Genomic DNA, 14,924 nt, shown 5'->3' with positions numbered 1-14,924 from the left:
TTTTAGGGCACCTTTCTCATTTGCTGTTAATTTCACACTTAACTGTGGTGCACCTCACTTTAAAATCGTGTCTGCACACACTCACACATACACACACCCCTTTGGTTAGTTGAGTGGGATGGCACGGACTGGAAGACGATTCTAGGTTTGCCTCTTTTAGCCAATGAGTTCTGCACAGCTAGAACCACTTGATGTTAGTAGAGCCGTGTGTGTGGACAGAGGCTGTGTGACCATGGCTGGGGTTGGATGACAGGGGAGGTACTGTCAGCAGAACCTCAGTCCATGGGGGGAGGGGCTTGTTCCCGGAGTGGTGGGATCAGCTTGTGCTTTACGGGCCTTGTGACTCTCTCTCTCTCTCTCTCTCTCTCTCTCTCTCTCTCTCTCTCTCTCTCTCTCTCTCTCTCTCGGGACTGCCAAGGGTGCACACCTATGTGTCTCACCAGGGCCATGACGATCATTAGCCGTAATGGGTCTCAGCTGCAGCGTGGATCAGTGGTGCATGCCACAATTTATCACAGTAAATTAGGTCCATCTTCGACACTGCCGCCCTGCAGCATGGGGAACGGTGGGCGAGGGTCAGAGTCGTGTGGGCCCCGAGAGCCGTTCTCTGGGTGCTGAACAGGATGCTTCTGAGAGTGACCACTCTTCCTATCTGCCAGAACAGCCCTTTGTTGTCAGCGATGCTTTTCGAGAAATTACGAAGATGCCGGAAAGCTTCCCTTTTAACAGGAGTCTGGAAGTAGAAATAAACCTGATCAAAGTTCCCATGTATCATTTATAAAACCTAAAAGCTCCGGCTTAGTTCTGGGACCTGAACATACGTGTTCTGTATAATTAGTGACCGTGTGACCTAGATTTTCCAGGACAGCCCTGGTTTTCAGGTCTTCTGTCCTACTACTGGCTAGTTGTCCTGATTTTTGGATTGTGAAATGGGATGACTCTGTGAGGCTTGCTCTTGTGTCTGCCCCCATGCCTCTTCATGGCCTTGCACCCCTCCCAGCCCTGTGACATCTCCTTTTATTGCCCTCTTTGAGGACTGTTGGCCAGCTTCTAGGGAGGTGCCTGTCAGCGTGGTCAGAAAGCAGCAAACCTGTGGCCTGCCATTTTGACAGGGCCAGCGTAGTAGCCCATCCCGGAAAAATAATCTCATGGTCACTTTCTACACCCCTGTGGGAACCATCCATCCCTAACCCCTAGTTTTGCTAGGTACCCTAACCCAGGGGCCCTGGCCACTGAAACCTGCACCGATCCTTGGCGAAACAATGGCTAAATTAACTCGGGGTCAGGTGTGCACCCTGTTGCCTCACAAGGACGGGTCTATAGGCAGTCCCAGGAATACTTCACCTCCCTCTGCTTGTGACAGCAGCCAGCCATGAAACTCGGCTCCTCTCGCCTTCCACGTGGCATGCACAGACCAACTGGGCCCATTCACCTGCTGAGGTATGGCTTTCCCGAGAGTTAAGGTTCCTGAGTGGGTCATGCTAGTCCTTGTTTTTATGGGTGACTCTGAGTGGAGCCCTTTGTATAAGCAGGGCTCCTAATAGAAGGCTTTGACTTCCTCCTTATGATCCAATCTTGGCTGGGTTCATTTGCAGAGTACAACAGGACATAAGCTACATACACCCTAGGGAGTAAATTGGGTTCTTTCACATTTTCCCCCATGTTTTCACATGGTAAACTGTTCTCACTTTTTTGTTTTGAGGATGGCCTCAAACTCAAGGCGATCCACCTACCTCTGCGATTAAAGTTGTCCACCACCACCATGCCTGGCTTGTTCTCAGTTTTGTAGCTAGTTTTAGACCCAAACACCTTTTGTGTCCTAGGCATTGGAGGGTTTGGAGAGGGAAGGCTTATGTAGGGGCCGAAGGATTCTGGGCAGCTTGGCCAGCCTCTAGAAGAAGCTTCAAACAAGAAGGAGTCTGAGTCAGAGGTCTGGGGTGCTGATCCTCCCATATCCTGTCCTGTGTTCTTGGGTTTCCAAACCTGCTCCTGCCCTTTGATGTACCCCCCCCCCAAAGCTCCCCCTTGCTCCTGGAAGCTGGGATCACCCTCCAGGCCAGGAGGCACCGATGCCTCCTGCAGACTTCCTTGCCTCGCTGGCTGAGCCCTCCCTGTGCACTTTCCTGCTGCACTGGAGGGGCAGACAACAACAGGCTGCCCCCTGTTGTCTGGGAGGCAGAGCCAGGGAGGCCTCACACATCCCAGACAGGGGGTCCGTCATTTGTTCTGCCTCTGCCTTGCAAGGGCACTTCACCCCAGGCCAACAAGCCACCTACCTTAGTCTGTTGATAAGAGTGGGTGTCACTTCCACAGGGACAAACCTCTCCCTGCCCTGTGGGTAAATGGGTGACCCAGCTTGTGGTGGGGGCTGCTGAGGAAAGTGGGGTGCATGCATGCCATGGCCTGGCCCCTGGGGAGTGGTGCATCATTTGCAAGCATTTATAGGGAGCCCCGGCCATCACTCACTCCTAATTTTAATGACGTGCATTAGCTAAATTGTGTTCAGAGGATTCGTTCAGCGCTGTTTATGGGGCGCTCTGAAGTGCGCGCACCGTTTGTCAGAAGTGCAAAGTAGCGAACATACGAGCCTTTAAGACAGGCCATCTGTTCGTCTTAGACCCTTGGACGATTGTCAAGCACTGCTAAAAATAAGTGCTCACAAGCAGAGAGGGGCTGCCCAGGTGATACACAGCAGATAGGGGGCGCAGAGCTGCCTGTGTCTACACCCTCCCCAAAGGGAGAGACAAGTGTCAGTGTGTGCTGGGGAGGCGTGTCTCAGTGGCGGTGGCGAGGGGCAGGAGTGGAGGGAGATGGAGAGCAGGGTCCCTGCTGAGACACCTTTTTGGCTGGAGGCCTGAGCTTCTCCCACTGTCTTGCGTCTCGTGTAACTCCACAGCTCAAATACCTTCGATGGCTCCCCATGGCCCAGATTTAAGGGCAAGCTGCCTCGTCTGGCATCGCAGAGCCTCATCAATAAGGCCCCCGCCTTCCTTTGGAGGCTCGTCTCCATAGCACATACCCTGTGCTTCTGCCAAGCTGAATTATTCATTGTTCCCCCAACATATGCTGCACTTTTCACATTTCAAAGGCAGAGCAGTGCCATGGCGGCGGGGGCTCTGCAGACAGACCGTGTGGGTGCACACCCGGCGCTGCCATTCCCAGCGGCGGGGCCTGAAGCACCCTGTGCCTCACCGTCCTCATCTGTACAGTGGGGATAATAACACTGAGGCTTACACGAGGGATGCTAAGGAAGTCTGCGGTGTGTGGTGTCTGATCCCTCATCAGTGCGGGTCACGGTCATTATCAGTGTGACTCACGTCTCTAGGTTATTTGGGTGAGTCATCCTGCCTGGAAAGCCCTCTCTTCTGCATACATACACTGCACACGCATGTATGCACACACACATTCTTGCTCACCCAATGCAAACTCTTAACCCAAGCTATCCTTGCAAAGCAGCTGGGAGGCTAGCTTCTTCCTTTTCAAGTCCCCATCAGAAGTCCTTTCTCCCTGCCACTCTCTGTGATGGCCAGAAGCGTGGCAGCAGCTAGGGTGTACCTCTTCTCCTGTCCTCTTCCTCTTTCTCTTGTCTCTCTCTTTCTCTTCTCTCCTCCCTCCCCCCACTGCCCAGGACCAGAGTCCATAATGGTGAAATGGGGACTTAATGACTGGAACCCAGCTGGTGGATCTGCCTTCCCTTAGAAACAGAAACTCTAAAACCAAGTCCTGTCCAGTATCTTAGTCCCTGGCCCTAGAGAAAGGCCACTGTCCAATCAGGTTCACAAGAGCCGTCATGGCTTGAGTTGTCTGGGAGTGGCCAGGGTGTGGGTTGAGAACACAGGGCCCCAGCCCCTTCCCTAACTGGGAGCTAGCTGGAAGAAGATGGGGTGGGTGGCGAAGTGAAGACCTTATAGGAAGTGTGGGGAGAATGGTGGGTGGGGACAGCTGGTGAGAGACAGGGCTAGGGTCGGGGGGTGATATTCTGGGTGGGGTCTCAAGGGTCAGATCTAAGGCTAGACCTTCAGCAACCCTCACCCGTCCCCTCACTGTGGCTGTGAGAGCTCCACAGGGAGGGACCTGGGCCTGTCCACCTCTGGATGCCCAGTGCCCAGCCTGGGCCCTGACAAGTGGGAACTCGGTGAATGTCTGTGGAATGAACGAGCGGATGATGGGTGCATGCCCCTTGGAGTCTGCTGAGGCTCCCATCTCTCAATCTCCCGAGGGAAGAGAAAGCAGATGGTCTGGAGGTTCCCACTGGGGCTGGTAAGGGGGGGGGGGGAATTCAGGCAAGGCAGCCCTGAGAGCTGTTAGTCTTGAGGGCTGCTGTACTCATCAGTTCACTAAGTCCCTGATGTCTCCTCTATCTCCAGCTGTGTTCCTTCTCAGGGATACTAGCAGAGAGCAAACGGTCCCTCCATCCCAGGCTCCAGGCTGCAGTTATACCTGAGGTGGGCTGTCGAGGTGGGCTGAGCCTGGGCAGCACAAACAGTTGGGCGCCATGTGACTCTCCAGTTGGTCTGTTCCATGTATGTGGGGGCATCAGGAAGGATAGCCCCTCTAGCAGGTTCCACACACCCGGTTCGCTTCCCTAGTACCTGACACATACCCTGCGTGAACCCCAAACTGGTGGCTGCCACCCAGCAGGAGAGCAATAAAGGTTGCATGAATGAATGGACTTCCACAAAGGGGACTCCCTCCGTGGGACTCCAGGGCCTCAGCGAGGTCTGACTCACCCCAGCTGCCTGCACCAGGCAGAGGCCCTGGGTCAGAAACCCCCATCCACGGGTGTGCAGGAGCGCTGCCCAGGGCACGGCCCGTGCCCAAGAGCCTCGCCACACGCCTCCCACCCTCGCTTTATTTTCCTCACCTGCTTCTCTGCCCCACACCTGTGTCTCCCTGGCAGACAGTGAGGCCTGCGGGTGCCAGGCCTGGCCAGCTCTTCTCAGCCCTCACCCAGCCTACCACCAGCCTTTATGGCCCTGGGAAGTGCTCCTCTGCAGGGTTGGAAGTGTCTTTAAAAACCGATTTGCTCCTTCTCTGAAGGGCTAAATATAGCACAAGCACAAACAGAAAGAGACACGAAGGCAGAGTACCCTTGTGAGAACCATGTTGGCAGAAGTCCGCAGGAGTCTGATGGCCCTACTGATTAGGAGGGAGTTGCTTGGTCCACAGGGTGACCTAGTGTTGGGTCCAGCCACCTTTCCGCCCTCAGAGACCTTGGGACCAGGAAGGGGCCACCACTCTCCTTGACCAATCACCTGAGTCCCTCTGTAGCCCCCATCACCAATACACACACACACACACACACACACACACAGAGAGAGTGATCTTGACATTAATCCCCCTTTGTTAGGGTGCCTGTGTTGGACCCCACTATACCTCCTAAGGGGTGGGCCTAGCTGGAGTCTTCCTTGGCCTTCACTGTGCCCAACCAAGAGCAGAGCATCTAGCATGTAGTTCATAATGCAGTGTTCTATGCATTCTGGTGCTGGTCACCTCTTGGGACATCAAGTTTGACATTTCCATCTGCTATGACATCCTGAACTTTTTTGTTGCTAGCATAAAACTTTTGGAAATAATGTTTTTACTCTTCCGCCTTAGAACCCTCTCAAAGTTAAGTTCTTTTCATAAGTCTAACCTAAAAATTACCCTACTGCTGGGCTGGAGAGATGGCTTTGCGGGTAAAGCACTTGTCTGTGAAGCCTAAGGATCCAGGTTCGATTCCCCAGTACCCACATAAAGCCAGATACACACGGTGGTGCATGCATCTGGAGTTCGGTTGGCAGGAGGCCCTGGTGTGCCCATTCTCTCTCCCTCTCTCACTTAAATAAATAAACAAAATAAATATTTATTTTTGTAAAAATTACACTATTGCCCTTAAGAGGGAGAAGGCCCTGAGAAGTGACATTTATTCTCGCATTTTCCTAACCACTCATCCAAGGCATGGTTTTCATCTCTACTACTGATGATCTGCCACACAGCCTTGTCATTCTCCCCAGGTTCCCAAGTGCCTCTTGTCCCATCACGGAGGGGGTGGCCCCTGAGAATAGGGAGGCTTTCGTACATAGGCACTCACACGCATGCTCTCTACTCCATACTCCCATGAGCCATGTGCCCTTTGGGGGTTACCACACTGGGCCTCTTAGCCTCATTGGTCCCAGGCAGCTGGTCTTGCTGTGCCACCTTTGGTCACAGGAGACCCAGTGTGTACGGGAGTCAGCCCAGCCCTGCCCAGGAGGGGTGCACTGATACATGCAGCCTGTAGGAGGTGGGCAGAGCGCCTCTTGGGGCTGCCCACAGCAGGAGCATTCTGCATCCAGATCCCCCTAGGAGTAGCTTGGTTGGAAGGGTAGTGGGAGAAGAGTAGTTAAGATAGCAGAGGCCCAGGCTTCACAGGAGGGCAGGGGCTGCTGGGAGGACGGCTCAGTGATTAAAAGCCCTTACTTGGAAAGCCTGCAGGCCCAAGTGCATTTCCCTAGCACCCATGTAAATCCAGATGCAAACAGTGGCACAGGCACCTGCTATTCATTTGCAGCTGCTAGATAACCTGGTGGCGCGCACACACACACCAGTAAATGAATATTTGAAGAAAAAGAGGAAGGGCAGGTTTGTGAACTGGTCAGTGTTCCAGGGCTAGAGGGTGAGGGTTCCCATAGAAAGCACCTGCATCCCATCTGTGTTCTCACTCAGACAACCTCCTGGTGACCTGGGACTGTCTGTCCAATGTGCTGGGGTCATTCTGGCAACCTAGTTTTTTTTTAAATCTGGCAATCTAGTTTTTTTTTTTTTTTTTTTTTTTTTAAATCTGATGAAAGATGTGGATGATGTATGGACTGGGGTGCCTTAGCTCAGCCCGTTCTGCTCCCTAGCATTTTGATGTTGTACTGGTAATTTACAGTCCTCCCTCATCCCCAAACCACAATTTCCTTATCTTATGACATCCCCTCTTTTAAGTCCCATGAAGCTCTGTGTCAGTACCTGGTATGCAGGCCTGCTATGGGATCCTGACCTGGGTAGTGGCCAGGATCCCATCTGGGCCAGGAACCCCCGGCCTCTAGGAAAAGGCAGTGGTTGGCTTTCTGGTTCTTCCGGAAGCCAGACCTAGAGCCCAGAAGAAAGTCGCGGTGTCTCTTCTGCCCCCTGGTGGTTAGTGGCAAAGCTGCAGGCCGGAGAGGGGCTCCCTGGGCCTTCAGCCAGGTGCCGGTCTAGGAGAGGGACTAAGAAGCTGCATCCCAGAGCTGCGCTCCTGCTGCTCTGTCCCTGGAGGTCTTTGCTTCCTCTCTCCAGGCGTCTTGAGGTGGTGGAGAACCGCGGGAGACTGGTCTGAATTTGCAGTACCAACCGCTGAAAAGAAACAAACAACAACAACAACAACAAAGTGTGGGTTTCAGAAGCCAAATCCCACCTCCAGCCCCAGGCTGCTGGCTCCGGTGGAAACAGATCAACATTGCTGGCTCGTCATGGCTGGCAGGACAGGCTGTGGCCGTAGGGTCCCCACCTGGGCCTGGAATTCCCTGGCGCATGCAGCCTTTAAACTGCACAGAGGAGCATCTCTGTCATGTGACCACACAGGCAGGCTCCAGGAGCCCAGCGGCGAGGCTCTTTCAAGGACTCTCCCTGCTGGGTGACCTGTCCCCTGCCCGGGCCGCCATCGTCTCGGGCCGCCCACCGCCTCGGCGCGTCTGCGCCCACTCGGGTGCTTCGTAGCGGCGGGGCTGCTCGGCACATCTGCGATCTCCCCCTGCGATGCTCGGAGCAGTGACGGGAGGACCGAGAAAGGGGGCGCGGGGTGAGGGCGGGGGCAGCCTGCAGGCGGTCAGAGTTACCTCCTGGCCATTGGAGGGAAAGAGAGATGGTGTTAATTTTTGGCCACCTCCCCGGCAGTTCTGTCTCCCTCCATGTACGACCCGAATGGTCTTTTAAAAATAATTAATTAATTAATTTAAACAATTTACAGGAAACTCAGGTTGACAGCAACAGGAACTGATCCCCAAGTCCCCGTCAACATGGCGCCTTGACAGCTGCATCCCCCGAGCACTTTTTCCTTTTGCATTTTGTTTTGTCATAATCGAGCCACTCTCGGTGTCCATGCCCCGGGTGGGAGGGGACAGGCATGCTCGCCATTCTTCCGCCCTCATGCGTGTCTCCTTTCTTCGCCTTTGCAGAACCACACGATGAGCCAGCACGCACAGTGAGGGACCGCGCGACAGGACACCTCTCCGCAGAAGGCTTGCCGGAGACGCCGTGGGGAGGGCCATTTGAACATTACATCCAATCAAAGTGTCATTTGCAACCCAGATGTAAAACTCTAATGATTTGGCCATGAGGCGCTGCTATTATAAGCAGCTGGAAATGAATATTAATGGCAGAGATTAAAAGTATTTCATGCTCAGTATTTTTTATTGTCCTGCTACAGCTAGTGTGCTTTTAGAGTTTCCGCCGCAGACTACATTTCTAGTGTTAGAGAAACCTGCTTTTTGAGGCTATTGTCCTTTGTTCCTTCATGTATTATATTGATAGTTTAAAAAAAAAGGATTAGTGTGATTTTTTTTCTTTGCTTCCTTTTTTATTTCTTTTTTTGTTTTTCTCCCCCCCCTCCCCTTTGGTTAACTACTTTTTAATTGCAATTCTAGGTAATTGTGCATCGTGATGTGATTGCTTGGCTATTGTCTGAATATTTCCTTTTAATTTTTTAATTAAAGACTAATGCTTTGATTGGATTTGCCAGTTCACCGGACAGTGATTAAAACTCTGTAATGAATATAATCGGTTTCCGTGCAACTGGATGGTCCGCTTTTAAATGTGACTTGATCTGACTGCAGTAACTAGTTCAGCTCAATAAAGGGAATCCGTGCGATCAGCAGCGCTGCCTGGTTCTCTCGACCACAACCAGGGGCCTAGGGGCTGGCAGGAGGTGTGTCTCTGGGGAGTTCCCATGGGCTCACACAGGCCCCTGGAGACCTTTGTACAATAGACCCAACTTCATAGGTAAAGACGTGCCTTAGATGGAGTCATGAATGCTGGGTGAGCTGTAAGGGTCACTGAACTGAGAGGAGAAAGAACTCACTAAGACAAGGTATTCTGCTCTTATCATTTCTGAATGGGGAAACTGAAGCCAGAGGGCCATGGACGACATTTCCAAGCCCATGGCACATGTGGGTGACCTCCACTCGTCCATGCTGTTCCCTTCTTCCTCTGTGGGATGGAGGCAGATAGGCTGGTGGCTGACCCTACCCATGCCAGGGCCGCAGGAGGCAGTTGGGGTCCACTTTGAGCCAGTGCATGGAGACACAGGAGTACAAGGGGAGAAGCAGGTTGCCAGTTGAGACCTGTGACCTAGGCTGGCTGGGGCTAAAATGGCTTGACTCGGTTGCAAAAATCCCAGGAGACACATGCTGTGGGGCCACCTGCACCAGCACCCCCAGAGAAGGTACATTTTGCACCCCAGCACCTCCCTTGCCTCATCTATCTGGGCCAAGCTGCAGCCCCCCAGGTCCACTCCTCAGCTCATGGGTCTCCGGGGCCACCTTCTGCACCTCCCACACTTCCCAGAGCTGGGTCGACCAGCCCTTCGTAGGCCTCCATAGAGTTTGCTTTTCACCAGGGGCAAGGAGTGTGGTTCTTACCCTCTGCAGGGCGGAAATGAAGCAGACAGATTGCACCTAATTATAACGTGATACCCAGTTACGGGCAGGATTTGAAGCAATTATGCCATCATCTTCATGTAGGGGCTTCTATCAAGGGGCTTCCGGTGACCTGTAGGAGGCCCTTCTTCCCCTTTCTACAGTGGCTCGAGGTGTGGGGGGAGTGGCAGCTTCCCAGGCTTCAAAATGGGCTTTCTCCTAAGAATCAGGAAGCGGCCCCTGTCCTGGACTTGAGAATTCTCACCTGGGCTCAAGGCAGGGAAACTGGAATTTCCAGTCCCTGGAGCTCAGCTGTTTTGAGATAGACCTCAGGGTAGGGTAGGTGCTGTCCAGAGAGGGCCAGCCGCCCGCTGGGCTAAGCCAGGCGGCGTGACAGTGGTGAGGCTGTCCCCACCGGTCCGCTGGTCAGTGTCCCCTGGCTTGCCACCTCACCTTCTCGGGCTCTCTCCAGCTCCAGATTTAGCTCGAGCCCCATGCAAGCCCAGGTGAGCCCTCAGTAAGTACCAACAGAAGATTTGATTTGACGGTTGGTGGCGGAGGGCTAAATTAGTCACTGCCCCCATTAAAAATGCAGCGGGGGGTTTAAGAGCTTTTCACGCCGAGTGGGAATCAGCAGCGAAGCCGGCTGCTGCCTTGGGTAAGGAGAGAGGCGGCCTGGGGGACGGCGAGGTAATGAGGTTTATGGCGGTGACAAGGCTGCCAGGGAACCCCGCCGACTCCCCTCGCCCAGCCCCATTGTTCTCTGCTGCCTGTGCCCCTGTGGAGGCAGCTGAGCGCCTCTCGCCACTTCCTGCGGCATGGGGGTTGGGACTCCTTGGCCATCAGGCCATGCTGGCGTGGGGGTTTGGGTCACGACCACGACCAAGCGGTGGTTTAGAGCTGAGTGAGCCTCTCTGCGGCGCATACAGATGATGCCTGCACCTGGGCTCTGAACCCAGTGAGGTCTGGCCTCCCCAACTGGAGGGTTGCTTTCAGTCCTAAGAGTCCAGGGAACCAGCCAGATCTTTTGCACGGCCTTTGGAGAGGAACTGAGCAGAGGCGTAGGTTCATGGTAGCTGGTATGGATCTACCTGTTTCAAGTGGCTCTGCCTTGTGAGTGGAGGAATTTTTCCCAAGGTTGGGAAATGGATCACGGGCCCTGGGACCCAGGGCCCCTGCTCTCTGTATCTTTGCCGGAGCTTCGGGATGCAGGTGGGTAAGAGTTTAGGTCTCTGGAGAAGCTGCCTTAGGAAGTTGTCTAGTCTCACCCCCCTCCCCCCCAACTTCAGAGAATGGACCTTCCAAACTTTCAGTATGGTTAATGTGGAGTTCCCACCTACTTTTTCCCCTCTCCTAAAGTGTAAAAGTTTGGAGTTTGGACCTTTCAATACACAAACCTCCACTTAAGTCACCCATCCATTCATCCATCTCCTAACCGTTACTGATGCTCCTGTGTCCCACGTGCACACGGCCCTTTCCCCCCAGGAGCTCAGAATAACACCACAGCTATCTACTGAGACAGGAGACAGAGTCTGTGCATGATAAAGAGACTCACGTGTTTACTGCAGGGCTCCATCAAAGGGCCTTTGCCAAGAAAGTGGTCAGAGTGGAGACCTTTAGCATGACAGGAACCAGAGGACTCAGTGGTAGCAGAATCCCAAGCTGGAAATGAGCTAGAAGTTTCCACAGAGAGCTCCAGTCCCGTCGCGTTTTAGTTTTACATAATTTTATTTATTTATTTATTTATTTATTTATTTATTTATTTATTTATTATTTTTGGTTTTTCGAGGTAGGGTCACCCTAGCTTAGGCTGACCTGGATTTTATTACTATGTAGTCTCAAGGTGGCCTCGAACTCATGGTGATCCTCCTACCTCTGCCTCCTGAGTGCTGGAATTAAAGGTGTGTGCCACACCACACCCGGCTCAATTTTAGATAGTTTTAATACAATGCCAGGGAAGTTGAGTTTTGTCCAAAATCACACACTCAGAATTGCAAACTATAGTTTGGGTGTCCTGCACTCTGCCTTGGATGTGAGACTATTAATGTTTTCTTTTACATTTTTTAAAGTTTATTTATTTGAAAGAGAGATATATACAGAAATTGGCAGGTAGAAAGAGAGAGAGGGAGGGAGAATGGATGCACCAGGGCCTCCAGCCACTGCAAATGAACTTCAGATGTGTGTGCCCCCTTATGCATCTGGCTAACATGGGTCCTGGGGAATCGAACCTGGGTCCTTTGGGTTTGCAGGCAAGTGTCTTAACTTCTAAGCCATCTCTCCAGCCCAATGTTTTCTTTTTAAAATATTTTATTTATTTATTTGAAAGTGGGGGGGGGTGGCAGAAAGAGAGAGAGAATGGGTGTAACAAGGCCTCTGGCCACTGCAAATGAACTCCAGACACTTGCATCACCTTGTGCATCTGACTTTATGTGGATTCTGGGAAATCTCACCTGAGTTCTTTGGCTTTGCAGGCAAGTGCCTTAACTGCTAAGCCTCTCTCCAGCCCTAAGGTTTTCATTATAGCAGTAATGATGGTGATGAGTAAAGTGACATTGTACCTTAAGGTAATTGACTTGTAACTAAATGTTCTGCCTTGGAGAGAGGCAGGACTAGATTATATATCCTCCCTAGAAGTTAGGTATATCCATATTGATTCTGCCAAGTAGATATACATAAGGGCTATCTATGAAAATTCAAAAAATTGTCTTTAAAGAGAAGAAATGCATCTATACCTCTTCCTGATGGCTAAGGAATGTGGATTCAATAGCTGGAGCACTGGGGGACATTTTGAACCATTAAGATGTTAATTTGATTATACCATTTAACACTCATAGTTTCTAGTTTTTTCCCATCATAGCACTTGTTACTACATTTATATGTTTATTGGGGTAGGTTGGAATTTGCCTTTGGAGAAGAGAGACACTTATAAAAGGATTTTCTCTCCCAACTACTTGTTACCTGTCAAAGTAATTTCACAGGGTCACTGTTCTACAACTTACACTTAATTTTGGTCCACTCAGGCTTACCAGGAAAAAATGAGCAAGAGTCCCATACCCTGCAGGCACTCAGATCAGAGAACAGGAGAGAATTCTTGACAGACACCCAAAGATTACACCTATTTTGCTGGGTCTTTCTCCCAGCTTGCTGCCCAGTCGTGATGGCTTCTCCCTGCTTCTTCCAGCTCAGCCTGTGCTCTGGGCCCCAGGACATGTTGGCCTTTGCACTCTTCTCACTGCCTCCCTCTAGAGGGGGGTCAGTGAAACTCTAACTTCAGGAGCAATACTTAAGGAGGCAAAAGATTCATCCAAACAGCATTTTTTAAATTTTTTCATTTTCTTGAATTTTATTATTTATGAGAGAGGGAGAGGGAGAGAGAATGGCCACACTAGGGCCTCTAGCCACTGCAAAGGAACTCTAGATGCATGCATCACCTTATGCATCTGGCTTAAATGTGTGGGTCCTGGGGAACTGAACCTGAGTCCTTTGGCATTGCAGGCAGACACCTTAACTGCTAAGCCATCTCTCCAGTCCCCAACAGCATTTTTTAACAGTCAAATTTTGGGGGCTGGAGAGAGAGCACAGCTGTTAAAGGAACTTGCTTGCAAAGCCTAATGGCCTGGGTTCAGTTCTCTAGTACCCATATAAAACCAGATGCACATAATTTTTTTTTTTTTTTCTGAGGTAGGGTCTCAGTAGCTCAGGCTGACCTGGAACTCACTATGTATTCTCAGGGTGGCCTTGAACTCATGGCGATCCTCCTACCTCTGCCTCCCGAGTGCTGGGATTAAAGGCGTGCGCCACCATGCCCGGCTTATCATAGATTTTTTTACATTAATTTTTATTTTCAAATATGCTGCATAGAAGTAGTATTCTGCTTTACTTGTATGCTTATTTTTCATTTCACTTAAATTTTGTGTCCAAAGCAAGTGCTTTATTCATCTGTTTATCCCCAGGTGACTTACTCTGAGCCCTGCCCTTAGTATAATGCTTCGATGACAAAAGCTCTGGTAGCACCTGCTGTCTGAGCCCATCCTTGGACCTGCACTCTATCTCTGTCTGTCTGAAACTATGTCTCAGTCAGGATAGGCTACTATGGCTCACACACAACAAAAATGTATTCCTCAATCATGTTCAATAGCCACCCTGGATCTCCAGGGGCCTTTTCTCATCATAGTCGCTTAGAGAGAAGTCTGGCCCAGAGAGCAGCCAGCACTTTAAATGTGATCTCGAACCAAGGCAGGGGACAGAGAACATGGGCGGTCCCACTGGTAATTTACAGCTTGTGGTAGGAGTCTCTTAATCCTTCCCGCTCACACCAGCACATGAGCCACCAGCCTTGATGCTCCCACCCCATCACCAGGGGTCAGAGGGGATCCTACGTGTTCTGCATGCCTGGAAAAAGACAGAGAAACTGCAAGCGACGTCCAGAGACCGGACTCTGGAATGCAGTATTTATTAACAAAAAATGAACGACGGCCCAGGGCAAGGGTAGTGTAAATGCGAAGACAGTTTGCGGAAGATGTGGGCGTGACTAGGGTTCAAGCCCCAGCTCGGTCACTACCTGTGCCACCTCTCAAGAAAGGCGGTGCTTCCCTTAGCAAAATGAGAATGACAGTGCAGAGCTCGGAAAGGACTGAAACCGAAATGAACAGCGAGCGCTGGCATCATGCTGAGCACCGACTGTGACCCCTTTAACCACCGTGGTCCTGGGAGAATCGAGGTGTAGGCTGGGCAGAGGGTCCAACTCCCTGCGCGGCAGGGTAGAGTCCCGCAGGAGGTCCTGGAACCCTCATTGGCTGGCCCAAGCCCGTCCACTCTGTCCTCCAAGCTCTGATTGGTCCGTCCAGGATGGCCCCGCCCATCCCCCGATGGCCCTGCCCACCCGCGCCTGGCTCGGCCACAGGCTGCGCTGTGTGAACATATTTGTGGAGTTATTAATTACTGAAGGGCGCAAGCCGTGCTTCTGTGCATAAAAATATGTTTGAGCAGTTTCTACTTAAACTTTAAAGAGAACGTTAATCAATTTTATTCTAACAAAATGACCTTAAGCAGGGGGAAAAAATTGGTGTTATTTGCCCAAACAGGCAAATTAATTTCTCTCTCTTGAGAAATCTTGAGAAGCTTCCAGAAATAGCTATGCATAATTTACACCTGCCCCGGAAGCTCCTAGTTTTAATGCCAAACCCAGCCACCGGCCCCACCCAGCCCTTGCCCCAGCCACTTTAAACAGGGGGCCTTGCTAAGGCCTTGCCAGTGCCCAGTCAGGTTCCCTCTGGTGACCTTGGTGACAGGATGCTGAGAAGA

At 51.6% G+C, this 14,924-nt stretch overlaps 1 protein-coding gene across 1 annotated transcript in view; it reads left to right on the top strand.

Moving 5' to 3' along the window:
* The window catches only part of Znf423 (zinc finger protein 423), a 317,240-nt gene extending 308,380 nt beyond the window's left edge, over positions 1-8,860 (top strand). Inside the window, exon 8 of the mRNA XM_004664840.2 lies at positions 8,163-8,860. Coding sequence (XP_004664897.1) covers positions 8,163-8,192 — 30 coding nt within the window. The 3' untranslated portion in view covers positions 8,193-8,860. The remainder of the gene's footprint in view (positions 1-8,162) is intronic.
* The last annotated feature ends 6,064 nt before the right edge of the window (positions 8,861-14,924 follow it).

The sequence above is a fragment of the Jaculus jaculus genome, chromosome 1, assembly GCF_020740685.1.
Source record: "Jaculus jaculus isolate mJacJac1 chromosome 1, mJacJac1.mat.Y.cur, whole genome shotgun sequence".
Lineage (NCBI taxonomy): Eukaryota > Metazoa > Chordata > Mammalia > Rodentia > Dipodidae > Jaculus > Jaculus jaculus.
The sequence above is the reverse complement of the archived record's forward strand: the minus strand, read 5'-3'. Positions and strand labels throughout refer to the sequence as shown.